Raw genomic sequence first — 24,365 nt, forward strand, 5'->3', positions numbered from 1 at the left:
AATTCTTAATACTGCGGTTTTGGATATCTTCGAAGGTGTTTGTGGCGAATGAAGACTCGAGTCCGGTGATTGACTAATGGGACAAACTCGCATCCGCTGATTGACGAGAGGATCCCATGGATCACTCAATCACCTGGACTTCCGAGTATTCCATTTATACACTCACCTGGACCGCGAGTATCCATTGAGTCAATCACACCTGGACTACGAGTATTCCATCTAGGACTGCGAGTATTCCATTTAGTCAATCACCTGGACTACGAGTATTCCATCTAGTCAATCACCTGGACTGCGAGTATTCCATTTAGTCAATCACCTGGACTGCGAGTATTCCATTTAGTCAATCACCTGGACTACGAGTATTCCATCTAGTCAATCACCTGGACTGCGAGTATCCCATCTAGTCAATCACCTGGACTGCGAGTATTCCATTTAGTCAATCACCTGGACTGGCGAGTATTCCATCTAGTTAATCACCTGGACTGCGAGTATTCCATCTAGTCAATCACCAGGAGTGCGAGTATTCCATCTAGACACAATCTTTCCAAAACCGCAGTAGCACTTCCTGAGAAAACGCATTCTTGTAACCAGATCCTTCTAACCAAAAAAAAAAGTTTTTTCGTTAGAAAGCTGAGTAAGGCTTTGGGTACGAGAATGAAGAGGACGGCGCTAATAAACGTGCTGTCATTAAAATACAGAAAACATATCTTTATTATGGGTGTCTGTTAAATATTGCCAAAAAATTTGGTTGGCTAAAAAAGAAGAAAAAAAGAAAAGAAAAAAAAAAAAAAAAAAGAAAGAAGAAAGAAAGAAAGAAAGAAAGAAAGAAAATTAATTGATATCACATCGATTTTGTCTTTGAAGAATTGTCCCCGGGGTCCTCCAGGCCCTCAAGGCTTACCAGGTAACAACGGTGTCCCTGGTAACAATGGTATGCCTGGAGTACCAGGCCACCACGGACGAGATGCCAAGGGAGAGACCGGACCTAAAGGTGACCGTGGAGACCCTGGACCCAAGGGATCTGATTGTCCTGGTGTCAACCGGAAGCAATGTACGTGGAGCAAAGAAGACGATAAAGACAATGGCTTGATAAGGTATTAACCAGTTATGTTATTGTATATGCGATATATATAAACTTTTACGTTGTACCGCTTTGCCTCATGATAACAGTTTCAGTAATTCAGTACTAACCTCATTTTAGCGTCAAAATATTCCCAAATACCAACGGTAAAAATTAGCCTCCTCCGCCTGCATCTCCTTTCCAATTCTTAGGCGCTTGGAGTTTCTGTGTGATAAAGGGATCAGTATCCCGCGGTCACAATATAGTGTCTCCATACCACAGGTAGCCCGGCCCTAGGAACAGGAAAGCAACCCCGCCAAAAGCAGTTAAGCTAGCTGCGGAGGAGGTTACGGTAAAATAATGAATAATGCACAACTGCAACAATAAAAACACTTTGAAATCATACGGACCTTCACTGCAACACGTGAACATTCTACAAAGAATGAAGGCTAACACTCAAAAACAGCATACGGCATGCAGACAAGTCAAAACTGGAGTTGTTTTTTTCTCTCTTAGGAATGTATCTTTAACAAGAATAAAGCCGACACGTCACTTCGTGTATTCTTTGACGGAACACTACGCATTACGGGCTGTACAGGCTGTTGCAAGAGATGGTACTTCACATTCAATGGCGCAGAGTGCAGCGGACCAGCAACAATAGAAGGGGTTATATACATGAGTATCAGTCAAGATCTTCACCGTCATCGCCACATCGAGGGATACTGCGATAACATTGCAGTCAAGGGTCAAGTACGCGTTGGATTCTGGGTGGGTAATTGTGGGGGTTTTGGAGACGCTGATGCCGATACTGGATGGAACGCGTACTCGCGTATTGTCATCGAAGAGACGTCACAGGGACAACCATAGATAGAGTGATCATCACGGTAGCAAGAATCTGGATAATTTTAGCATTTTACTTTCTATTTTCACATTTAAAAATTTTGAATTTTGGGGATAAACAGTGGAAAGAGCGCACATATTATACTTAAGGCTGATCGGAAGAGGCTGCAAATGCATCTTTAACTTAGATGAAATTCTTACTGGATGATTTTTTTGTAACTAGGCCAGCATGACAAAACTCAAAAATTGTTAGCATTGAGCCCGTGCATATTTGATGCGACGTCGCGCAAAAATATGAACAGACTGCTAGTATAATTTTGAGCACTGTTTGATGAGTCAATACATTTTCTGTAACATATATCCTAAATTAGGTTAAGGGAAACTCCGAAATCAGTTAAAGGGATGCTCCAAAATCAAGTTAAGGGATGCTTCTAAATCAAGTTAAGGGATGCTCCTAAATCAGATAAGAGATAATCCAAAATCAGGTAAGGGATACTCCTGAATCAGGTGAAGGGAAACTCCGAGTTCAGTTTAAGGGATTCTCCCAAATCGCTTAACCTGATTTAGGAGTCATCCCTTACCCGATTTATATTCCTGCACCTGATTTAGGATTATCCTTTAACCTCATTGTGGAGTTTCCCTTGACCTGCTTTAGATTTACGATTGTGATGATCGATAGTGATGATACTAGCTAAGTCCGTGAGAGGCAATTAGCCAGTCAGCGCGAAATAAACATGCACAATTTGTTAGCGTCAGAAGGGGGAAAATGGCGCCCAATTGTACCGATTGTGATAGATAAAAAGAAAGTTAATGGGCTAATATGGTTTAGGATTTGTTCAGGAGCACGAAAGTTCCTTTCTCTGGATGGGAACTCTATGCAAGAGAAAAAAACCCCACATATTCCTTTATTTGAACAAAAGTAAAAGGCCAGTCCAAAGGCATAAAAGCTAGAATCATTATTAAGTGATGAGCTGCTTAAAAAGTTGCATCAGAACAATAGTCCCCTTCACAGTTCCCTGCGCCATCTTGAAAGGTACCCGGGCCGTTGAATCGAAGCGAGACGAACGGTGAGCTTGCAATGATAAGGACATGTGAATAATTGTTCATGGTGTTTTAAAAAATGGTCTCTATCATTGCAAGGTCACCGTTCATCTCGCTTCGATTCAAAGTCCCGGCTATCTTTCAAGATGGCGCAGGGAACTGTGAAGGGGTCTATTGAATAAATAGGGTTGGGCTTCCTGTGGTATTTGGACCTTTGTCGCACCACAGGTAGACCATACCTAAATTAAAGAGTGTATAAACACATACATATATGTTTTTTGAACACATAAAAATCACTACTCACGTTTTTCTGTTTTCACTTCGATAGCATTGATGCGGTGATCAATGAACATTCATTCCTTTGAAATTGAGACTTCCTTTTTACTATCAATTGTGTTATCTATGGTACTGGCTGTGTACGATCGCTCTCTTCCTGTTTTAGCATGTGATCTGGCAAGGCCACAAGTTAGGGAATTTGCAGGAACGTTTTCTTTTTATTTCCTGCTTGATAAAGATAAAAAGAAATGGCAAAATAAGTGGAATAAATCCATAGATTTTCACTGAGTACCCTTAACCGTTTCCTTTTCATGAAAGCCATATTTTTCATTAATATCTAAAAATAACTGCGTTAAAGCGATTGTTCGAGTAATGTCAGACTTTTAACTTTAATTTCAACTTGAAATACCAAAGGAAAAAAATTTCTCGATCCCACACTCCACCTAAGAAAAGTCCGATCCAAGGAGTTAATCCAGAACCTGAACTTCCACAATTTTGGAATTTAAGGTTAAAACTGCAAAATTCTAAAAGAGCAAGTAAAATTGGCATGAATGTTGTAATTTGTTTTGCTTTATTCGTAAAAAAGCTATAGTTTTACGAGCATCAAAAGTATCAACCCGCAAGCCACTTGTACGCCATTACTAACACCTACCCCTCCCCAAGGGATTGGGTAAACGATCTGGTCAAAAGCAGAAACCACTGAAATACATGCTCTAATATTATGTTATTCGTCGTTTTCAAACGATTTGGTCGAGAGTTGATACTGACTCTAATATTAATTCATTCGTATAACTAATATAATGTTTTGGGACTTTGATAGAGAAAGCCTGGCGATGTCGACTAGGCTGCTGATTGAAAGACCATGGCTGCTATTGCACTGCTAATAAAACATGCGTAGTAATAGGAATATTTTGTAATTTTTTTTGTATGATCTTCAAGATCTGCTAAACTTAATACACCTTTTGCTGTTCATTAACAGAAAATGTACATTCATTTGTGCCAATAGTTGTATCAATAACGTGTAATGTACTTTCATCAACACCACAAGTAGCATCATTAGCGCGGATCAACTTTCAATAACGACAATTGAATATGCGTGTACATTCATAGGCATCAATGGACAATCAATAGTGCGTTTGTACATTCATATGCGCGGATTGTATTTTCTTGTGCGCGAAATTCAACTTCAATAACACCAAATGACAAACATAGCATTTATGGACAATCATTTACCCAAAAGTGAAAATTCATTAGTGCTATTAGCATAATCATTGACAATCTATAATGCGTTTGGACAATCATGAGGGTCAATGTTATATTCTATTGCGTGGTTCGACAAACATTTGCATGATTCGAATTAATTTATAATTTATTAATTTATAGTGCGCAAGCGTCAATTTGCGACAAGAATTGCTAACTATCAATCACGTGACTTTTTGGAGTTGACTGGGGGGAAAACAAGCGGTTGACTGGGGGGCAACTAGCGGATGCTTAGTCAAAACATATCAAAATAAGTCCTCAAACTATTGTATTTGACTATTTTCACGACATCAAACCAGAAAACAAGAGATCAAAACAATCTCCAGGATTCTACAAGCCATCAAAAAAGAGCTATTACCGGAAGTGACGTCTATTGATAGCAACCTATTACCGGTATTTTTTCGTACTTGTCAAAATAAATTAGATTAATAATCAATTTATAAATTATAGAGAAAATGATGAATAATGTAATTCTACCTTTGGCAATTTTGCATTGTAAAACAAAATCGATGCAAATGTTAAGGTGATCGTTAATCTAAAGGTATTAACATTCTACTATGATTTAATCAATGAACTCGCACTTAGTTTGAACATGAACAAGAAAACAACGATAACACAAACCTCTAGTAACATGGCAAATATTCCAAAAACTTTACACCAATGTGAGTAACAATTCCAATAAAGACGGCTATCTTTGAAAATGTTTCCACATTAGACATTCAATCAGGTGAATGTCTTCAGTAGGATGTCGAAATAGTGTCCGCCATGTTTTATCCACCAGAGCCGATTCAATCGTTTGGTATCAATCAGCTGAGGCCCCGTCCACACGTATCCGCGGAAATTTTTGTATCCGCAAATTATTTTTTGCGGATACGAAAATGTTTGCGTCCACACGCAGCGTATTCGAATCGTTTTCACCGTCCACACGTATCCGTTTTCGTAAAATTTGAGGATACGGACACAAACATTTCCGGACACGTGTGGACGCAATCCGTATCCATTAAAAAAAAATTGCGGCTACAAAAATTTGCGGATACGTGTGGACGGGGCCTGAATGAACCTCATGAATCACTTTTCCAGTTTTCAGCGAGAAGCTGGTAAAATTAATCCACACGAGACGTGAATATTGTCATTTGAATAGATCTAATCCACTGTTTTTTCCCATTCCAGACCGCGTGTCATTCCCTAGAGTATCATTTCTTTGTTTAACAAATGTTCATGAGAAAATATATGCGGAATATGGATAAAAGTCAAACACAGAACTTTGCTCTCAAGAGAATAACACGTGGTCTGAAATGCCCAAGTTGATTTGGTTCATTCCGGCCAGTTCTTCTTGAGGTGCAACCCGTGACTCAAAATCGCTCGAGATATAAATAACAATAAAACAGCCTCCATATTGGTTGATATAACAAGAGAAGTTAATAGGCCCTTTGCAGCTAGTGGTCACGTGCTTGGATACCGCTTAGCAACACAAAACTGGAGAGCAAGCCTTCCAGTAAACAAAAGTTGTAATAGGTCAAGCACGCGTGGTTTTATACGATAGTTTCATCGTTCAAAACGCTTAATCCTTTTGCCCTATCTACAAACACAGTAAGATAATCTTAAATTCTCTCCTTTGGACTCGATTTTTGGTTCGAAGTAACGATATTCTTCGCGTTATCGCGAAAAAATTGTCACCGCCGGCCCGCTCGACGGCTGAAAAACATGGCGACTTCGCAAGGTATGTACTTCAAAACTCTCCTTTTTTTTGGTTTCTTTTCAATTATTGGACTTCTAAAATCTCTAAAATAACAGTTTAGATTGTGAATGGTGATCGATTGTAATTGGACGGCATTTTAATGGACGATTTGTTTATTTTTTGTGAGAGTGATTCCACGTCTAAAGTCAAGACTAACCCATGTTTACATATATTCGCTGTAGATTCCTGTAGATGTTAGAACTCCCGACGAGCCATCACATACCAAGAAAAATTCTTCGTACTGATATTTTTATATTTATTTTTGTTTTAGATGAAGTAGAAACTCAAGACATCTCTATCTTTCCTTCCCTCACCTTCGATGATGTAGGGAGCTACGCTACAGAGAAGTCTGGCTGCACAAGCACTTCGAAAGCGTACAAATTTATGGCGGAACCAGGCTATTTACATGACGTTAAAGGTACTTGATAGCCAAAATGTTTTTTCTATTTCATTATGATATGAATGGCAGACAATTCACACTAATTTTTCCAATTTTTTAGTGATATATACCGACCAGTGCGTGAGAGTTAAATGCAAGTGTTACCGCTCAATGAGGAAGTCTGAACCACCGCACATTTTAGAGGTGTCAGTCCAGAACAACAATTTGACATTGCTGTCTGGGCTGTGCTCATGTGTAGCCGGGGCAGGTGGATACTGCCATCATGTGATCGGGCTTCTTTACTATTTAGCCCTTCTTAAGCAACTGGGACATCGGACATTGCCTGATGAGCTAACATGTACCAGCATGAAGCAGCGTTGGAGCATACCTAGAGGATCCAAAATCGCACAAAAAGAAATACAAGACGTGCTAGTGAAAAAACCCCAACTTGGCGCTTCGTACAGTAGATATATCAAGAGTAATTTGTATTCCCCATCTACCCAGTATCCTACCCTCACAAAAGAGCACTTTAATGGCTTCCAACCACCTTATCCTCTCTTTACAACCATTCTGCCCAATCAAGATCAACTTGGCAATATCCCATTTGTACAGAGCAAGTTTGGAAATGTCCCAAAAGGCTGTGTCCTGTCATATCAACAAAAGATGTCAACTGACTACATCATAAATGATTTTACTTGCACTTCTTTCCCAGAGCTTCCCCTCTCAAGTGCAGAGGACAGATTTAATAACAATGTGTCAATCTGTCTTGACAGTCGTCAACAATCTATATTTGGAACATTGTCTGTGACAACAGAGTCATCACTGAGAGTGCAGCAGCAAACAGTCACTCAAAGTCAGAGTGATGTATGGCACCTGCTCAGAAAAAAAAGGGTAACAGCAAGCAAATTTGGCATTGTCGCTCGCCGGGTGTCACATTTTGACACCCTTGTCAATCAGCTAAACCCCACCAGATTTGTACAAACTGCAGCAATGAGAAGAGGCATTGAACTTGAACCACATGCTGCCATGGTCTATGCTAGCGATGCAAAGGGTGGAAGAGTAAACCTCTTCCCATCTGGGCTGATTGTCCACCCAAAGTGCCCATGGCTAGGTTGTAGCCCAGACAGGAAAGTTTATGACCTTGATGCCGTAAATAATGGTCAGAATCCCTTTGGCTTGTTAGAAATAAAGGTCGTTAAAGAGGGGGAAACATCATTTGACAATGTGAGGTATCTCACCAAGGACCAGAACACTAACCAGTACAAACTGAAAACAACAGACATTTATTATTACCAGATCCAGTGCCAGCTTGGACTCACAGGATTAGAATGGTGTGATTTTTTCAGTTACATTGACGAAAATTTGTTTGTTTGCTCTAGAATTAATTTTGATTCAGTGTTTTTCCAGCAAGCAAAGGACAAAGTTGATAGTTTTTTCTTCAATTACTATTTACATTAATACACTAAGATTTTTGTTGTTGTTCTCAAACCATGGCCAGATTTCTTATGATAACAAATATTATATTATTTTTATTAATGACAAATCAATTCATAATCTTAATTTATTTTTTATTATATTTATATCATATTAGTATTATATTTATTTGTGCTATTTAGATTTTGTGTTTGTTCATTAGTTTTTTTTTTTGAGTTTTCATTTACAAACAAATTGAAATAGTTACAAAAAGCAATCCAAGACACATGATAAACCAACCTGCATTAAAGATTATCTAATGGGTTATGTAAGCCACATTAATCATACATTCACCAACTTCTTACAGACACTATGCCTCATTATTACCATTGGATAAAATAAGTGGGCCTTGAAAATTTGTAAGGAGGCAGGCTACAGTATATAACTGATTGACTGAACCTAAAGTGGACAATGGCACATCTGAATCAAAAAAGTGGTACTCTTTGACTCTTCTTATTGCCCTCTCGACATGAATTCTAAGACTTGCTAGTGTCTTTGTTTTTTGAACATCTGCGGCAGAGAATTGTTCCTGACTTTCAAGAAACGGAGGAATATTTAACTCTACCCGCTTCTCCCTAAGTAAATCTTCAATGTCAAACCCTTTGTCTGCCATGACTGAATCACCAGGTTCTAACAAATCTAGAATGCCGCTGCACCTTGTGATTTCCTTATCACTAATCCCCCCTGTGTAAAGGCTAGAAACGAAGCTAATAGCTCCATTAGGGGTAATGCCTATCAAACCCTTGAGTGTAGTATTACTCTTATAACTAGAATAAAGCTGCGACTGAAGTAGTAGGGAGGTAGGTGTTTGAACAAAAATCTCTGTACAATCTAAAATGACACGTGTGCTTGCATAAAGCTTTTTAAAACCTTCTGGCATAAACCTATCAACATCTTGCCTTGAAGGCCAGATCACTTGACTACCAAGAAGAAAATACAAAAAATTAGTCCATGTGATCAATTTCCTGCAAACTGACGATTTATGTATTCGGAACCTATGAGCTAAATCCTGTCCGAATAGACCTAGTTTGAGGCGTACACAAAACATAAACAATTCATCCACAAGAAGCATATTTCTTGAGTCTGGTCTACTTTCTCTTTCTCCAGAGGCATAACAATATGTCATTTGTGCAGCACATGGCTGCAAAAACTTAAAAAAGAACTGAATATGTAAATAGGATGGGAAACCTGTATAAAATCTTATGATCTCATTGTCTGTGCCAAATCTCTCAAGCCCAAATTTATTAAGTGCTAATTGTTCTGCAGCTTGCCTCTTAATGTCCTCAATTTCTTTTGCAGCTTCAACTTTAACCCTTTTTATTTCAGTGAGGGCAGCTGCAGTTTCATTTCTACTTTGTTCAAGTTGCTTTTGTGCATCTTGGAACTGTGCTCTGAGTGACTGGACTTGTGCTTGTAGGTCATCCATGCTGAAGGTTGTAGAAGTGCTGGGACTATTATCTTCATTGTCATCACTTTCATCTGTCTGAGTGTCTCTGTAAAAAGGTTTTGAAATTATGATGACACTCAGTTCACACTCAGTTCACACTAAATAAAAAATTATAAAAGACTAAATTATTAAAATTATAAAATTATTTTGGTTTAAACCAAAATAAACATCAAGTACAATTCCATCAGTCAAGTCTAAATGAAATGTATTGAAGTAGAAATATGTGATATTCATTACCTATCTACTTGTCGAATTATCTTTCTTCTTGCTTTGGATTTGGTTGACCAGTCAAAGATTGATGGTACAGCTTCTCTTTTTAGCAACTGACGTCCAGAATCAGTGGGAGGATTGTAATCTTCCTCAGTGAAGTGTTTTGAGCACACTCTGGTACTTTTGTTAACCTATTATAAATCAAATGTCCTTTTAATAACAATGTAACTGTATTCAACTATTTTTATCTTCATTACAGTTTTTTAAAGATCCACAGGCAATTCGTATTGTGCATTGATATTGTTAGATTCCTATATACCTTGAAGTGTGGGCCCACATCTCTTCGTATCTTCACCAGCCATTCCTTTTTCAATTGCTCATCCCTTGCACGGCCTGGTAAGCGGTGAAACTTTAAATCAGGATGATATCGAGAATCTCCGTTACACAAGGGAACACAACAATGGTACGAAGAATTTTTCTTGGTATGTGATGGCTCGTCGGGAGTTCTAACATCTACAGCGAATATATGTAAACATGGGTTAGTCTTGACTTTAGACGTGGAATCACTCTCACAAAAAATAAACAAATCGTCCATTAAAATGCCGTCCAATTACAATCGATCACCATTCACAATCTAAACTGTTATTTTAGAGATTTTAGAAGTCCAATAATTGAAAAGAAACCAAAAAAAAGGAGAGTTTTGAAGTACATACCTTGCGAAGTCGCCATGTTTTTCAGCCGTCGAGCGGGCCGGCGGTGACAATTTTTTCGCGATAACGCGAAGAATATCGTTACTTCGAACCAAAAATCGAGTCCAAAGGAGAGAATTTAAGATTATCTTACTGTGTTTGTAGATAGGGCAAAAGGATTAAGCGTTTTGAACGATGAAACTATCGTATAAAACCACGCGTGCTTGACCTATTACAACTTTTGTTTACTGGAAGGCTTGCTCTCCAGTTTTGTGTTGCTAAGCGGTATCCAAGCACGTGACCACTAGCTGCAAAGGGCCTATTCAGTATACTTTGCTATTGCCAACCCACATTGTAATATGCACCTCAATAATGATTGTAATAGTGGTTCCTTAGTGTAGTGGTCATCACGTCTGCTTTACACGCAGAAGATCCTGGGTTCGAGCCCCAGAGGAACCATAAGAATATTAATTTTTTTTCTTGACCAACATGTACAAGGTGATGCAATCCTATTTAACGAGCTCATTCTTAAACATGCAATAACACAAACCAATTTATTCTATCATGAATTTTTTGGTACTTCTTATTGTGTTATTACCGCCACCCTGCTAGCTCAGTTGGTAAGAGCGTCGGTCTGTTGTGCGGGTTCATACGCTTTAAAAGGACGGTTAGCATGAACTAGTTCACACGCTTCAAAAGGACGGTGCATGAACTAGTTCACACGCTTCAAAAGGACGGTTAGCATGAACTAGTTCACACGCTTCAAAAGAACGGTTAGCATGAACTAGTTCACACGCTTCAAAAGGACGGTTAGCATGAACTCATTCACACGCTTCAAAAGGACGGTGAGCAAGAACTAGTTCACACGCTTCAAAAGGACGGTTAGCAAAAACTAGTTTAAACGCTTCAAAAGGACGGTTAGCATGAACTAGTTCACACGCATCAAAAGAACGGTTAGCATAAACTAGTTCCCACGCATCAAAAGGACGGTGAGCAAGAACTAGTTTACACGCTTCAAAAGGACGGTGAGCATGAACTAGTTCACACGCTTCAAAAGGACGGTTAGCATGAACTAGTTCACACGCTTCAGAAGGACGGTTAGCATGAACTAGTTCACACGCTTCAGGGAAGGACGGTTAGCATGAACTAGTTCACACGCTTCAAAAGGACGGTTAGCATGAACTAGTTCACACGCTTCAAAAGGACGGTTAGCATGAACTAGTTCACACGCTTCAGGGAAGGACGGTTAGCATGAACTAGTTCACACGCTTCAAAAGGACGGTTAGCATGAACTAGTTCACACGCTTCAGGGAAGGACGGTTAGCATGAACTAGTTATCACGCTTTAAAAGGACGGTTAGCATGAACTAGTTCACACGCTTCAAAAGGACGGTTAACATGAACTAGTTCACACGCTTCAAAAGGACGGTTAGCATGAACTAGTTCATACGCTTCAAAAGGACGGTTAGCATGAACTAGTTCACACGCTTCAAAAGGACGGTTAGCATGAACTAGTTTATACGCTTCAAAAGGACGGTTAGCATGAACTAGTTCACATGCTTCAAAAGGACGGTTAGCATGAACTAGTTCACACGCTTCAAAAGGACGGTTAGCATGAACTAGTTCACACGCTTCAAAAGGACGGTTAGCATGAACTATTTCACACGCTTCAAAAGGACGGTTAGCATTCACTTGTTGACATACTTCAAAAGGACGGGCGATGAACATGCATTGCAAATGATTAGTATAGCATGTTTTGATTCGATAACAACCAGGGAACCAGTAACTTCGTGGTTCAATATACGATATTCTGATCGACACTTTGTGTTTTCATGTTTATATTTGATACTTCGCACAACTAGATGGTGAAAAACGAATGGAATTAATGGGATGGACTGAAATTTTCCTTCGAAAATCAATTCACACGCTCCAGAGGGACGCCCTCTGTTGATGTGATTTTTAAAATGAGCTTATTTTGGTGTCCTTTTTAGGGTTGTGATCTTTGTAAAACTCGCCACTCCGCACTCCTTCACACTCTTCAAAGGGACGCCCTCTGTTGATTTAATTTTTAAAATAAGCTTTCTTTGGCGGAGTCCTTTGTACGCATTGTACGCATAATAGTAAACTCTAAACCCTTTTTTTTTGTTTGTTTGTTTTTATGAACTAGAGCTAACTAAACAGTCATTTTTCACTTTTTCATCTTTTTAAAATAAAATGACGTAAAGTGACGTAATGATGGTGACATTATAAAAGTAACCACTAATACGAATGTATATCAGCGAAATCTAAATTCATGCTCAAATCAAGTAAGGTTAATAATCGGCCCTTGTGACGTCACTATAAAAAGTGAGCATTTTCGTAAATGAGCTGATGACCTCACCAAAGTGAAATCCAACATAATCTAACTAAAATGTATATACATTCCAAAGATAGTTCAATGTATAGAACTAATGAACGGTACTAGTGAAGCCATGGTGCAAGCGATTGTATACATTTCCTTTAACGATCAGATGACGTCATCAAATAATCTCAGCCATTTATATTAACTGAAATATATTTTTACATGTTCATATCGCCGGATGGAGTTATCAAAGTAATCTTAACCATTAATTAACTGAAACATGTATGCATGCATGCTCATATCACCGGATGGAGTAATTGAATGGTACTGGTGATGCCACGGTGTAAGAGATCGTACATTTCCTCTGATGACGTTATCAAAGTAATCTTAACCATTAATTAACTGAAACATGTATACATGCATGCTCATATCACCGGATGAAGTTATTGAATGGTACTCGTGATGCCACGGCGTAAGAGATCGTACATTTCCTTTAGCGATCTGATGACGTCACCAAATAATCTCAACCATCGATCAACTGATTTAAATGTTCAACACCCATTCATAATAACTAACACTGGGTTAGTATTGAGTTATTGAGTGCTCCTCGTGACGTCACTATGCAAGAGATTATACATTTCCTTTAACGAGCTGATGACGTCATCAAATAATCTCAACCATCGATCAACTGATTTAAATGTTCAACACCCATTCATAATAACTAACACTGGGTTAGTATTGAGTTATTGAGTGCTCCTCGTGACGTCACTATGCAAGAGATTATATATTTCCTTTAACGAGCTAATGACGTCATTAAAATAAACTCCACTATCGCTGTATGAGTAGTACCCAATCCCCTCATACCAGTCTTCATTCATCAATTTAACTTTCATTTGTTTGTACATCATTGCGCACGCTTTGCAAGTAATCCTTTCCTTGATGCTGGCCCCTTTGGCTGCTTTTCCATGGAGATAATGTGCAGGGCATCGGGTTGGAGGGTGGCTGTCTTCTCCTTTCTCTAGCCAAAACCACAGCGCGAGGTCCAGAACACCAACAAACTCTGGTAGCACCTTCCGAATACAGTTTTCTAGGTTTTTGGCCTTGTCGGCCATAAGTGCAAGCATATCATCCCTCTCTAGCTCCTGGTACTTGTTCAAGTACACAATGTCTTTGACAGACATTTCTCGGGAAGCTTTGGTACATTTTTTGTAAACCTCATCATTTTTGAAGAGTTTCGAGACGTTAAGTACATGAAATACATTGTCTTTAGCTATCTTGACTGTTTGTATCACCTGTAGGCAAGAATCCTTTAGGTTCTCGACTTGGTACTCATCGGCAAGCTTATACAGGAAGTCACAGTTTTACTCTGACAAAAAATGACAGGATGGAAAACTGTTTCATTTAAAATCCACAGGTCTAGTTTTATGGCTTGTAGTTGGATGTCAGTGGTGCTTCTAAATGAAAGAGGGAACCGAGAGGGATAAAGATAAACGAAAGAGAGAGATGGAAAAGAAAAAGAAGAAAGCAAGGGAAGGCAATGAGAAAAAGAAAGACAAGAAAGAAATAAGGGAAGAAAAGAAAAACAGGAATAATGAAAACAAGAGAAGGAAAATAAAAAAGGAATAATATATATATATATATATATATATATGGATGAAAGAAAGAAGAAAATAATAAGAATAAAGGAGAGTTCCAGCTGATCTAAGAAAAAATGTTAGCCAAACAGAATCAAGAAAATTTGCAAAACTGAAGTGTCACTTTTCCTCTTGAAATTATGGCTTCCATAATTTATTACCGTAAATCCTCTATTTTGCCCCCCCTCTCTAATAAGCCCCCCTTTTTAAAGCAAGAAATTTGTTAACCCCCCCCCCCCCCTCTCTCTTTAGCCCCTCTCCCCCTTTCACAACTAAAGAATCACGTGTACTGATTAAAGGTGATTCATTAAAGTCTTGGTTGTTCAGTACATTTCTTTTTAGCTTGCTTTGTTAATGTTACTGTGTTTTAGTTTTGCTATTCACAAGAATCACAAATTATACTTGAGAGACTAACACAGGTGAATCAAATAATAAAAATGCTATGTACATCACTACAGATTATGCGAGACGGTCAATAGTAATGCTTCCATTTAATCTTGAGTTACAATCATATTACATACTGCGTTTCAACTAAATCAATAAGCCCCCCCTCTCAATTAAGCCCCCCCTCTCCAATAAGCCCTCCCTCAAACGTGCCTGAAATAAGTAAGCCCCCCGGGGGGCTAAATAGAGGATTTACGGTATAACTCTAATGAGTTATATATTGTTATTGTAAATTTATATTGAACAGGTTTTTATTTTTCACTGGCCAATTCCTTTAGGCTTCATGATGGCAGCCCCATCATAGCATCATAGTACCCCCCCCCCCCCCTCTAATGTGTTATGAAGTTGATACCTACCATTAAGATCATCTTGATACTGAGGATAAATCTGTCTAAGAAACCGTATAAATTGATAGGCAATTTTCCCAGGAAGGGGAATCTCTTTCAAATGCTTTTCAACAAAATCTCCATTTAACATTTGTTTAAACACAGGCGAGGCAATTGTCAGAATCAAACGATGAACATGTATTTTTTTTTGTTCAACCACTAGGATGAGGTCGCTATCATTCCAGGGCTCAAAGAATCAATCTTGGATACTTTCTGCGAATGTAGAGGAAACAAATTATAATCAACTATCCAGATGTATAATATTATTAAGTAATAGTCTAATGATTAATGAATTATGTAGGCACAGCCGAGTGGTTTTAGACCCGATAAGACACGATCTGCGAGTTTATTAAACGGCTTAGAAAACTCATGATGTATGTTCTCATATTGTACAGAATACTTTACGAAATGAACCAAGTTTGATAGAGAAAATCCAAGTTAAAGTTTATGCAAATGAAGACGAATCTATATCAGATATAAATCCTCCTTCATAGTCATGATTTCTATTGTGTTTTCTTCATGAATTATTAATGAGTTTTCTAAAATCAATTAATCAATGGTAGATGGATAAATTACCTTTCTTAAATATTCTATACAACCATATAATGCCAAACAAAAAAATAAGTGTGTTTCCTGTTGTGCGACTGACCCTAATTTTCTTGTCAATTTTTGCCGACCCTAATATTTTTTTCATACCCAAATGCACCACAGGGCTCCCAGTAAGCTCATTTCCACTGTTGTATCAGTAAAAAAAATCTGACCTACTGACCCCAATTATTTTTCTCATGCAACAGGAAATACACTTTTTTTTGTTCGGCTTAATCAAATCCATGTTAACTAACATGTAACTCACATGTCCACTCACATGTTAATTTCATGGAGAGAGGGGAAAAACCCATAGAAAAACTCCCTTGGCAAAGCAGAGAATAACACATTAAACAAAAACTTTTTGGTATAAAGGCAGTATAATTCTATTTTATTTTACTCTACTTTTAATCAAATAGGCCCTTATTCTAAGGGAGTAATGTTTCTCAATTCCAAACTCTTAGGAGACAATTCTTTTATTTGTCAAAATATAAAATTAAGCTGCTCTGCCTTAGCAGAAAAAAGGGCATTTAAGAGAATGGAAAAGGGAAAATATTAAGTTTGCCTCCTCCGCCCCCCCACCCCCCACCCCAACTTTACTGGATGTTGCTTTGGAGAAAAATACCTAAGGCATAGCGTTCTATTTCTTCCTCATATTCTTCCTCTAGCAAACGTTCCTCATCTCTTTCTTCTAATCCTGCCATTGTGTTCTTCTGTGTATCTGCAAGAGTTGATATCAATATATAGTGTAATTCTTAAATTTTCATATCAAGAATTAGGTATAATATACCTAATTCTTGATATGAAAATTTAAGAATACACTTTGATTGATATATAATACTTATATGTTGGACAGTGTTTGCCTGTCATTGTAGGCTGGTAATGAGATTCATGAGATTCATTCAGCTGATTGATACCAAGCAATAGAATACTCTCTGGTTGATAGCACATGACGGGCAGTGTTTGCCTGTCATTGTAGGCTGGTAATGAGATTCATAAGATTCATTCAGCTGATTGATACCAAGCAATAGAATACTCTCTGGTTGATAGCACATGATTGGCAGTGTTTGCCTGTCATTGTAGGCTAGTGAGATTCATTCAGCTGATTGGTACCAAGCAATAGAATACTCTCTGGTTGATAGCACATGACGGACCGTGCATGCTTGCTTGACTTTGTATTTAGATAAACTGCAAGCTTAGGTACGGACACTCGCATAAAGCAATTGCAAATATTTGCCCCCCAAAAAGGAAAACAAGAAAGATGAACTTCTTAGTTATTAGAAATGTGTTAATTGTGCCTGAACGCAATACTCTTTCGAGGCGAAATCCAACAAGATATTCACAAATTTACATATATTCTACCTTTGTATTCATTTATGAGACTTTTACCTTGATTAAGAAGAGAAAAAAGATGTATTTTTGCAAAACGTTTACCACACGTTCTTCAACTGTCACAGACGAAGACAAGCTACCGAAACACAGGGCTCCCAAACTTTCAGAAAAAAGCGACGTCAGCAGTTTTCCCCATTATACATTTAAAACATCCTGAACTGGATTAAAACTATATTGCTTTTTAAGAGTATTGTAAGGAATATTGGAATTTTTCTCATTTATTCTCATAGGAAAAATGAAAGCTTTTGTAAGAACCAGCTACCAATGTTTGAAATACCAATAAATACAGGCCGAGTACCAAGGGTCCGGCCCCTCCCCCTACTTTTAAAAATAGCCAAACGACATCTCTAGCCAAACTGCAATCGCACAATGACATTATACGACAATTTGGTCCCCCCTAATGTCCAGGCCTTGCAACTGAACTGGAATAACTTGTTTTGCAGGAGTCCAAATCAGTTTTACAGGTCAAACCGGTATTCTTATTTAATCAATTTAGATGCAGTCATTGTATCGTAAATTTGTTTTGACATGTTTTAATCAACTCATAGCACTCCAATCTAAAAATACATACCTTTAACCTATAAATTTTGAGTCATTTATTGGTGTCGCCTTTGGAGAGGAGCACGCGAGCACTGAGGTAAGTACGCAGCTTAATTTTTCTTATTTCAAAATTAATTTCTCTCTCATCACTTTTTATAAGTTTTTTTAAATAGTTCTTTTTTGGTTTTTACTATTTTCCTTTTTTTTCTTCTGGAAACGTCAGTCACCTTTACTTAATAGGCGAATTTTTTTTGAAAATTGCTGCTAAGACTCCCGACTCCTAACGCTATCCGCCTCAATTGATCATGGAGAAAGTCAGATTTTAACTCTTAATTTAATGTTTTCATTCAGAATGAATTTCCAACTACTTATCGCCACTTTTGTCGTGGTTGTTGTAGCAGTGCACGGGAAGTCTGTTGATCACAAAGGTAAGTCAACTAATGCCAGTCTCAATCTTGTTTTTCTCGAAGTATAACCTTAATTCTCTAAAAAGAACTCCAAGAAAAAATGATTCCTAAAATTAAACTTATTCTTTACTAAGCGTTTTTTTCCTGCGTAAAAAATGATAACCTTCTCTAAAGAACTCCACAAAATAAGACGTAATTATTTTACCTTATATTTCTTTATAATTTTCTTTTGCTACGTAAAAAATACTTAATAATGATAAAAATAAACTTTTCTAGAGTTTATATTATATTATAATATGGAAAATTAAACGCACGCATTTATGTGACACTAAAATGGCTTGAAAAATCACTTTGTGATTGGCCGCCAAAAACGATGCGAAAGCCATTTAAGAGCAATTTATCCGTATGTCGTTTTTTTTCTTCCAAATTTAACTGAATTTAACCTTTGTTGATTGAATTTGAAATTATGAGGTTATTAACAAATAGAGTTGATCCGTTTTGCCATTTCTCACCTGTTGGTTCGAATCAAAACAATCCGGGTTTTGATTACATACTTAATTTATTTATTTATAAAAACATTACGTGTTTGCAGTGCTCTCATTGGCGTAATTGCACAAATATTTTTTGTTTGAAGAAATGGTACAAGCTTTGGTCAGAGAGCCGTAGCCAGCAGGTCCGAATTTAACAACTTTTTTGGTGTACCAGGAATTAATTTTTGTTTACGATTTCCTTTCTTTCTTACCATAAACCGCCAAGTCTTACCTTGTCAGACTATGAGGGATACATCTCCGACGTCAATCGGAAGTGTAAATTCAACTCATCCACAGGGAAGTAGGGGAGTATGGTGATCCCCATTAACATAGCTCCATTAAGCCAGGGAGGTCTTCATCCCATTTTCCTCAATAAGCTAACCATTCAAACACAAAAGTACTTAGTAATAAGCGACTTTAATTTAATTTTATATTATTGGTTATTTATTTAAGGTGGCAGTAAACGACAATGTTGTCACCATCATCATCCACCACCACCACCGCCTCCCCCACCAGCGCCATATCTACCACCAATCATTGGACCCCCTGGACAACAAGGACCCCACGGATACAAGGGAGCCCCAGGACCCCAAGGACCATGTGGTATGCCAGGTAATTGTGGACCACCCGGTCCCCCGGGTTTACCGGGTCGTCGGTTGCCTCCAGGCCCTCCGGGACCACCAGGATTACCAGGATATCATGGCGCACCGGGATGTCAAGGACGCCCAGGATGCCCAGGAAGTATTGGATACCCTGGACCTCCAGGTCCCCCTGGACCACCCGGTCCACCCGGCATTCCTGCACATCCACACCATGGTTGAAACAAGGCAAAACACTGCTCTCCAGTATCGCGAACTTAAATTTTCTCAGTTTAACTGGGATTTGTTTGTTAAAATTTAAAATATAATAAAATGGATATTTTTGTTCCCGTACTCAAGCCTTGCCTATAGTACAGTCTCCCTCTCTGATAAATCAGCGTTTGCAATCAACGATAAATCATCAAATCTCCGATTAACTGCTTCGTGATTTTCTGTACCGTTTCTTGTTTCTTTGAGGGTTATCGTCCTTATCTTGGCACCACTCTTTAAATACCTCGAGTGAGTTTCACTTTGTGATTTTACGTCACTAACCAGTCTCGTTCCGATAGGTAATGTTTCGCGTCTAGTGACATTTTGTAGCCTTTCTTTACGTGACAAAAACGGAATTAAGAAAAGAATCAGAGAAGTCAGTATTGCAGCTCCTCCTGCTACGAAGAATGCTCCATCGTAAGAATCAAATGCCTTGTACAACCAGGCTGAAAAAAACAACAATAAATAAGAGTAAATTTAATTTGTGGCCACGTCAGAGAAAAACGAAACCATCTTAATAAAATCTCTCTTTATGAGAGCCCACAGCACGCTCGCGTACTTCAGTTTCGTTATTCTTGTAATTTGTAATTTATAAAAGAAATAAAAAACTTGCTGTGCTGTGTGGAGGTATAAAGCACTTGGGGATTGGCAGATCACTCGAGAAGTTTCCGCTAAGCGTCGTGCTTCTCCTAGCACTTCTTCACACTTGCACCAACATCTGCGTGCTTTATAACTGCACACAGCACGCGCGCACGTTTTCTATTTCTTCAAGAATGGCGTACCGGTAGTGTACTTGCCTCTCACCTCTTTAGAGACTAGAGTTTGTTATGTCTCTCCCTCGATTCAGGGGTATTTCTACGGCTTCTCTGCTTTCCCCCTCCTCAAAACCCAACTCGATAATTTTCAATTCAAACTTGGAGTAAGCAGTGCCTTGACTTAGATAAGCACACTGAGGTTGTTTCAGGGTTCAATCTGTGAGTTAGCCGTTCCCTGACTTAGATCAGCACAGAGGTTGTTTCAGGGTTCTATCTGTGAGTTAGCCATGCCCTGACTTCGCCAGCCCAGAAGTTGTTTTTAGGCCATCTGTGAGTTAGCCGTGCCCTGACTTAGATCAGTCCAGAGGTTGTTTCAGGGTTTGATCTGTGAGTTAGCCGTGCCCTGACTTTGATCAGCCCAGAGGTTGTTTCAGGGTTCTCTCTAGCTGTGAATTAGCCATGCCCTGAATTAGATCAGTCCAGAGGTCCAATATTTGAAATAGCAATGCCCTTTGGTTGTTCCATAAAAAGGTGAAGGCATCACTCACCTGCAACAGGAGGCCCTAAACTCATAGGCACAGCAATAGACCCATACATATTCCCAGCAGCTTGCGATAACCTCTCATGCCCGACAATATCAGACACCACAACATTCAACTGTCCTACAAAACAACCATCAAACAAGCCATAAACGATAGAAAAGCAAAGGACTCCAGCATAACTAGTAGCAAGAGGACACAAGGCTACTGCTAGACCCATTGCGAAGATTGCAAGCTGGAATAGATAGAGTCTATTGATGCACTGTAGCTCAGAAACCTTCCCAAAAATAATCTTGCTGGCTGTTGCAGTGATGGATAGAATTCCCAGAAGCCATGATCCACGGGATTGGGGAATACCTTTAGTCTTGGAAAACTGAACCTGTGGAAATGACAGGTAATATTTGGGTGATGTTTATTGTCAGTATTAAACAAAGATATGAGTGTATGAATATATAATAAGATGGATGGATGGATGGATGGATGGAGGGAGGGAGGGAGGGAGGGGAGGGATGGATGGATGGGTGGATGGATGGATGGAGGGAGGGAGGGATGGATGGAGGGAGAGGGAGGGAGGGAGGGAGGGAGAGAGAGGGAGGGAGGGAGGGAGGGAGGGAGGGATGGATGGATGGATTGGCTGGCAAGCGATGGGAGGCTAAGCGAGCGAGCGGGTGTGCAACAAACTCGTACGCAGTCACTTCTCTTGTCTTATTGATCTCACGCTGTGATTAATGGGAAGGATTTAGTGAGTTCACGGTGCATCAAGAGAAGTAAGGAAGAGAAAAGTGAAGCTTTTTCTCTCTCCTTCTGAAAAGCCTCCACAAGTGATAACTGGGTACAAGTCTGGGTGGGGGAGCAAACATGGATTGGTGGATGGACAGATGGATGGAAATGGAATAGATACAATATGGTTGGATGGATGGAAGAATGGATAGATTTAATAAATGGATGGACTAAAAGTTAGATGGGTGAAGTTGATAAAATGATAGTGGGATGGATAGGGATGCAATGACCCTCTCCTGAATCTACCATGTTAAAGAATGCGCTAAAGAGAAAAAATATGTGGTACTTACTAAATGCATGAATTGAACAGGGTAACAAAACTGGAACAATGCCACTGCAACAACGAGAACTATATAAGACTTGCATCTCCAAACAGAAGGCAAAGCCAAACTAGTTGCCTCATTTAATCTTTCATTAGAAACTGCCCTCAAATTGACTTGTCTTTTGACTGGTCGATAAAACAAAGAAGAAAGCAACAGTAGCACTGCAAAACACACTAATATTCTCATTGAATTTTGCCATCCTAAAGTGGAAAGTATAAAATTGATAAATGGTGCTGCCAAGAGTCCCCCAATGCCTGAACCAGAAGACGCAATACCATTAGCTAGAGGAAAACGGCGATGAAAATATTGGCCTAACACCACCACGGAGGGTATGAAACAAAAACTTGAACCTACCCCCCATAGCAGTCCATATGTGACATACATTTTAGCTGTTTTTTGTACAAAAGAGGTCAAGAAGAGACCAAGGATTGCTAGAAAGCCACCAATGAAAGCAACAGGGCGACAGCCATAACGGTTACAGAGAAAGCTTGCAGCAGGTCCCCCAAGGAAGTTGAGGCTGCCTGCCAATGAGCCTATCCATGCTGAAATAAATGTAATAAAAAAATATTATACTCTACATTCATAAAAAAGTATGCCAAATATCGATGACAGTTATGAATGAACTACAGTTGCCCGATGGTCTGTCTAAAAATCTTTTTAAATAAAAAATATGGTTTTGTAATTCATTTTGAAAGATATCTATCATTCTGTACATATCTCTACCTGTTTCAGCTTCATCCAACTTCATTTCCTCTACAAGATTTGAGTAAATAACACCAAAAGAAGAGTGGATCCCAAAAACTACAAACGCAACCATGAATGCTGCAGCACAGACCACCCATCCCCAACCTCCCTCAGCATAGGCTATCTCCTCTTGATCTTGGTGCGAGGCTTCTTCTGAGTCTGCGCCATCAGCCATCAAATGTTATAGAATGATATAACTAGGTAAGTTATAAGTCTGACTCACATAATTCTCCTCATATAATCTGTCATAACAAAAGAAGAAAAAAATTGCGGAGACTATTTGGAGGGTATTAATCTCTTGATTTTCCACCCCCACTGCTCCCCCCAATATAATTATTTGAAACTCAGGCATACTTCCAACATATCAATTTGGAACCAAGTTTATGTACGACAAGAATATACAGGCCCGTCACTAGGACCTTGAAAGAGAAGGTTGGTTTTTCTACCATTCTTAGTTATGCCATTAAATCTTGAAAAACCATACTAGAGTGCAAACAATAGAGTGCAAACAATATAACCGTGAAACTTTAGTAATTGTAAATTCTTGGTTTGCAATCAATCCCAAGAGAGCACAATAACAAAAGGGATGTCTGCCATGTTGGAGGATAATATAACAAAAGAATTCATTTAAAAATCTTTTGTCAAATTCTTCCAACATGGCAGCTATGACGTCTATTGCAAACGAAGAATAGCACAATTTCATGCAAGTTCCATTGTTTTCTATTGTTTAATTAGCACTATTTTGTACTATTTAGTAATTAGTGTTTCACGGATTAATTGTTTGCGCTCTAGCGCTAAACACTATTTTGTACTCCTACAGTTGTAGAGTACAAAATAGTTGGGGGTTAGTTCAAACCATCAAACCAATTTTTCACTCGTTCTTCTAGAACTACCGGTCAGAACTACAATGACTAGAAAGTTCTTAAATACCATAAAATACAAGAGTTTTTTTTCTAACTTACCTGAGAAATATTTTTGGCCTTTTTTGATGTAGCAGACTTTATTTGACTTACCTATGATAAAAAGTGCTGATAAGTCTAGCTGTTTCTTGTCATTATTATCTTTCTTGACTTTCTTAATGATTTTGTTCAATCTTGGTCGAAGTTCAACAGCATTTGAATTGAAAACTTGTTACTTTTTGATTCGGCGACACAGGACCTAAGCATAACACTTCATGTAGTTTAAATATTTATGTATCACCCTATCAAACATTAGACACAATTTTAAAAACACAACTCCATGAAGTACCTTACCAATATTTGCTTGTATTGGTTTCTTTGTGAGTCAACGAATTGTCACTCAGCGGTCAACAACAAAATACTAGTAACTAAAAAATTGTCCAGACTTCTAAAGATACCTAAAGTTACGGAAGAAAATCTATTAGAAATACTGAAAAATGAATGAATAAGCTCAAGTTTTAAAAGAAATTTTGAGAAAGCGAAGATAATCAAAAAACAAAACAAAAAACCACAGGGAGCCCGAAGCTACGCTTTGCTTTGTTCATTCTTTATTTTTATCATTTTGTAAAACAAAACAGGCATTATTATTTACAGAATTTAAAGAATTTCAATTGTGAGGTTTTATACTACAATTTTATTTTTAATATTAGATCTTGATTGCATTTCCAAAATCTTCATTTAATGATATCGATGTGAGCAGAAATAGTCTAATATTGGGCTCCCTGTGGTATTATTAGGCGCGTTTC

The 24,365-nt window shown here is 38.5% G+C and overlaps 5 protein-coding genes and 1 non-coding gene across 8 annotated transcripts; 3 read left to right on the forward strand and 3 right to left on the reverse strand.

Moving 5' to 3' along the window:
• The first annotated feature begins 5,906 nt into the window (after nt 1-5,906).
• LOC148906477 (uncharacterized) lies at nt 5,907-8,334 on the forward strand. Its single transcript, XM_089038293.1, has 3 exons — nt 5,907-6,197; nt 6,408-6,633; nt 6,716-8,334. Exons 2-3 carry the CDS (start codon nt 6,408-6,410, stop codon nt 8,050-8,052), a joined length of 1,563 nt encoding a protein of 520 aa, XP_088894419.1. The 5' UTR covers nt 5,907-6,197; the 3' UTR covers nt 8,053-8,334.
• LOC148906478 (uncharacterized) lies at nt 7,862-10,734 on the reverse strand. Of its 2 annotated transcripts, XM_089038292.1 has the most exons (4): nt 10,438-10,734; nt 10,044-10,237; nt 9,752-9,915; nt 7,862-9,560 (listed from the first exon to the last, which is right to left on the reverse strand). In XM_089038292.1, exons 1-4 carry the CDS (start codon nt 10,451-10,453, stop codon nt 8,378-8,380), a joined length of 1,557 nt encoding a protein of 518 aa, XP_088894418.1. In that variant the 5' UTR covers nt 10,454-10,734; the 3' UTR covers nt 7,862-8,377. The 2 variants fall into 2 exon arrangements, with proteins under 2 accessions (XP_088894418.1, XP_088894417.1); XM_089038291.1 differs by having other exon boundaries at nt 10,044-10,734.
• Nucleotides 10,735-10,799: 65 nt separating this feature from the next.
• Nucleotides 10,800-10,872, forward strand: Trnav-uac (transfer RNA valine (anticodon UAC)). The gene has a single exon. It is a non-coding gene; the product is annotated as a tRNA-Val (tRNA).
• Nucleotides 10,873-12,636: 1,764 nt separating this feature from the next.
• Nucleotides 12,637-16,506, reverse strand: LOC148906479 (uncharacterized). The gene is made up of 2 exons (XM_089038042.1): nt 16,428-16,506; nt 12,637-14,116 (listed from the first exon to the last, which is right to left on the reverse strand). Exons 1-2 carry the CDS (start codon nt 16,504-16,506, stop codon nt 13,497-13,499), a joined length of 699 nt encoding a protein of 232 aa, XP_088894168.1. The 3' UTR covers nt 12,637-13,496.
• Nucleotides 15,332-23,811, reverse strand: LOC116296468 (monocarboxylate transporter 10). Of its 2 annotated transcripts, none has more exons than XM_031704488.2 (7): nt 23,674-23,811; nt 22,640-22,902; nt 21,884-22,458; nt 20,823-21,192; nt 18,904-19,965; nt 16,428-16,523; nt 15,332-15,430 (listed from the first exon to the last, which is right to left on the reverse strand). In XM_031704488.2, exons 2-5 carry the CDS (start codon nt 22,833-22,835, stop codon nt 19,616-19,618), a joined length of 1,491 nt encoding a protein of 496 aa, XP_031560348.2. In that variant the 5' UTR covers nt 22,836-22,902; nt 23,674-23,811; the 3' UTR covers nt 15,332-15,430; nt 16,428-16,523; nt 18,904-19,615. The 2 variants fall into 2 exon arrangements, with proteins under 2 accessions (XP_031560348.2, XP_031560349.2); XM_031704489.2 differs by having other exon boundaries at nt 23,623-23,805.
• LOC116296469 (uncharacterized) lies at nt 17,753-19,603 on the forward strand. Its single transcript, XM_031704490.1, has 3 exons — nt 17,753-17,831; nt 18,086-18,162; nt 19,125-19,603. Exons 2-3 carry the CDS (start codon nt 18,087-18,089, stop codon nt 19,490-19,492), a joined length of 444 nt encoding a protein of 147 aa, XP_031560350.1. The 5' UTR covers nt 17,753-17,831; nt 18,086; the 3' UTR covers nt 19,493-19,603.
• Nucleotides 23,812-24,365: the final 554 nt, after the last annotated feature.

Source organism: Actinia tenebrosa, unplaced genomic scaffold (assembly GCF_029948245.1).
Source record: "Actinia tenebrosa isolate PJP-AT-01 unplaced genomic scaffold, QUT_ActTen_1.0 PGA_scaffold5__44_contigs__length_20552954, whole genome shotgun sequence".
NCBI classification, from domain to species: domain Eukaryota; kingdom Metazoa; phylum Cnidaria; class Anthozoa; order Actiniaria; family Actiniidae; genus Actinia; species Actinia tenebrosa.

What these genes read in the sequence shown, in the direction of transcription:
- LOC148906477 (XM_089038293.1), top strand. Translation starts at nt 6,408, where the DNA reads ATGTTAGAACTCCCGACGAGCCATCACATACCAAGAAAAATTCTTCGT. An exon ending in CTATTTACATGACGTTAAAG is followed by an intron (nt 6,634 to 6,715) that starts GTACTTGATAGC and finishes CCAATTTTTTAG; the next exon opens with TGATATATACCGACCAGTGC.
- LOC148906478 (XM_089038291.1), bottom strand. Translation starts at nt 10,319, where the DNA reads ATGGACGATTTGTTTATTTTTTGTGAGAGTGATTCCACGTCTAAAGTC. An exon ending in ATGTGGGCCCACACTTCAAG is followed by an intron (nt 9,916 to 10,043) that starts GTATATAGGAAT and finishes GATTTATAATAG; the next exon opens with GTTAACAAAAGTACCAGAGT. An exon ending in ATAATTCGACAAGTAGATAG is followed by an intron (nt 9,561 to 9,751) that starts GTAATGAATATC and finishes ACCTTTTTACAG; the next exon opens with AGACACTCAGACAGATGAAA.
- LOC116296468 (XM_031704488.2), bottom strand. Translation starts at nt 22,835, where the DNA reads ATGGCTGATGGCGCAGACTCAGAAGAAGCCTCGCACCAAGATCAAGAG. An exon ending in CTGTTCAATTCATGCATTTA is followed by an intron (nt 21,193 to 21,883) that starts GTAAGTACCACA and finishes TCATTTCCACAG; the next exon opens with GTTCAGTTTTCCAAGACTAA. An exon ending in TTTAGGGCCTCCTGTTGCAG is followed by an intron (nt 19,966 to 20,822) that starts GTGAGTGATGCC and finishes TGTTTTTTTCAG; the next exon opens with CCTGGTTGTACAAGGCATTT.
- LOC116296469 (XM_031704490.1), top strand. Translation starts at nt 18,087, where the DNA reads ATGAATTTCCAACTACTTATCGCCACTTTTGTCGTGGTTGTTGTAGCA. An exon ending in GAAGTCTGTTGATCACAAAG is followed by an intron (nt 18,163 to 19,124) that starts GTAAGTCAACTA and finishes TATTTATTTAAG; the next exon opens with GTGGCAGTAAACGACAATGT.
- LOC148906479 (XM_089038042.1), bottom strand. Translation starts at nt 16,506, where the DNA reads ATGGCAGGATTAGAAGAAAGAGATGAGGAACGTTTGCTAGAGGAAGAA. An exon ending in AATAGAACGCTATGCCTTAG is followed by an intron (nt 14,117 to 16,427) that starts GTATTTTTCTCC and finishes TTTTGTCAGAGT; the next exon opens with AAAACTGTGACTTCCTGTAT.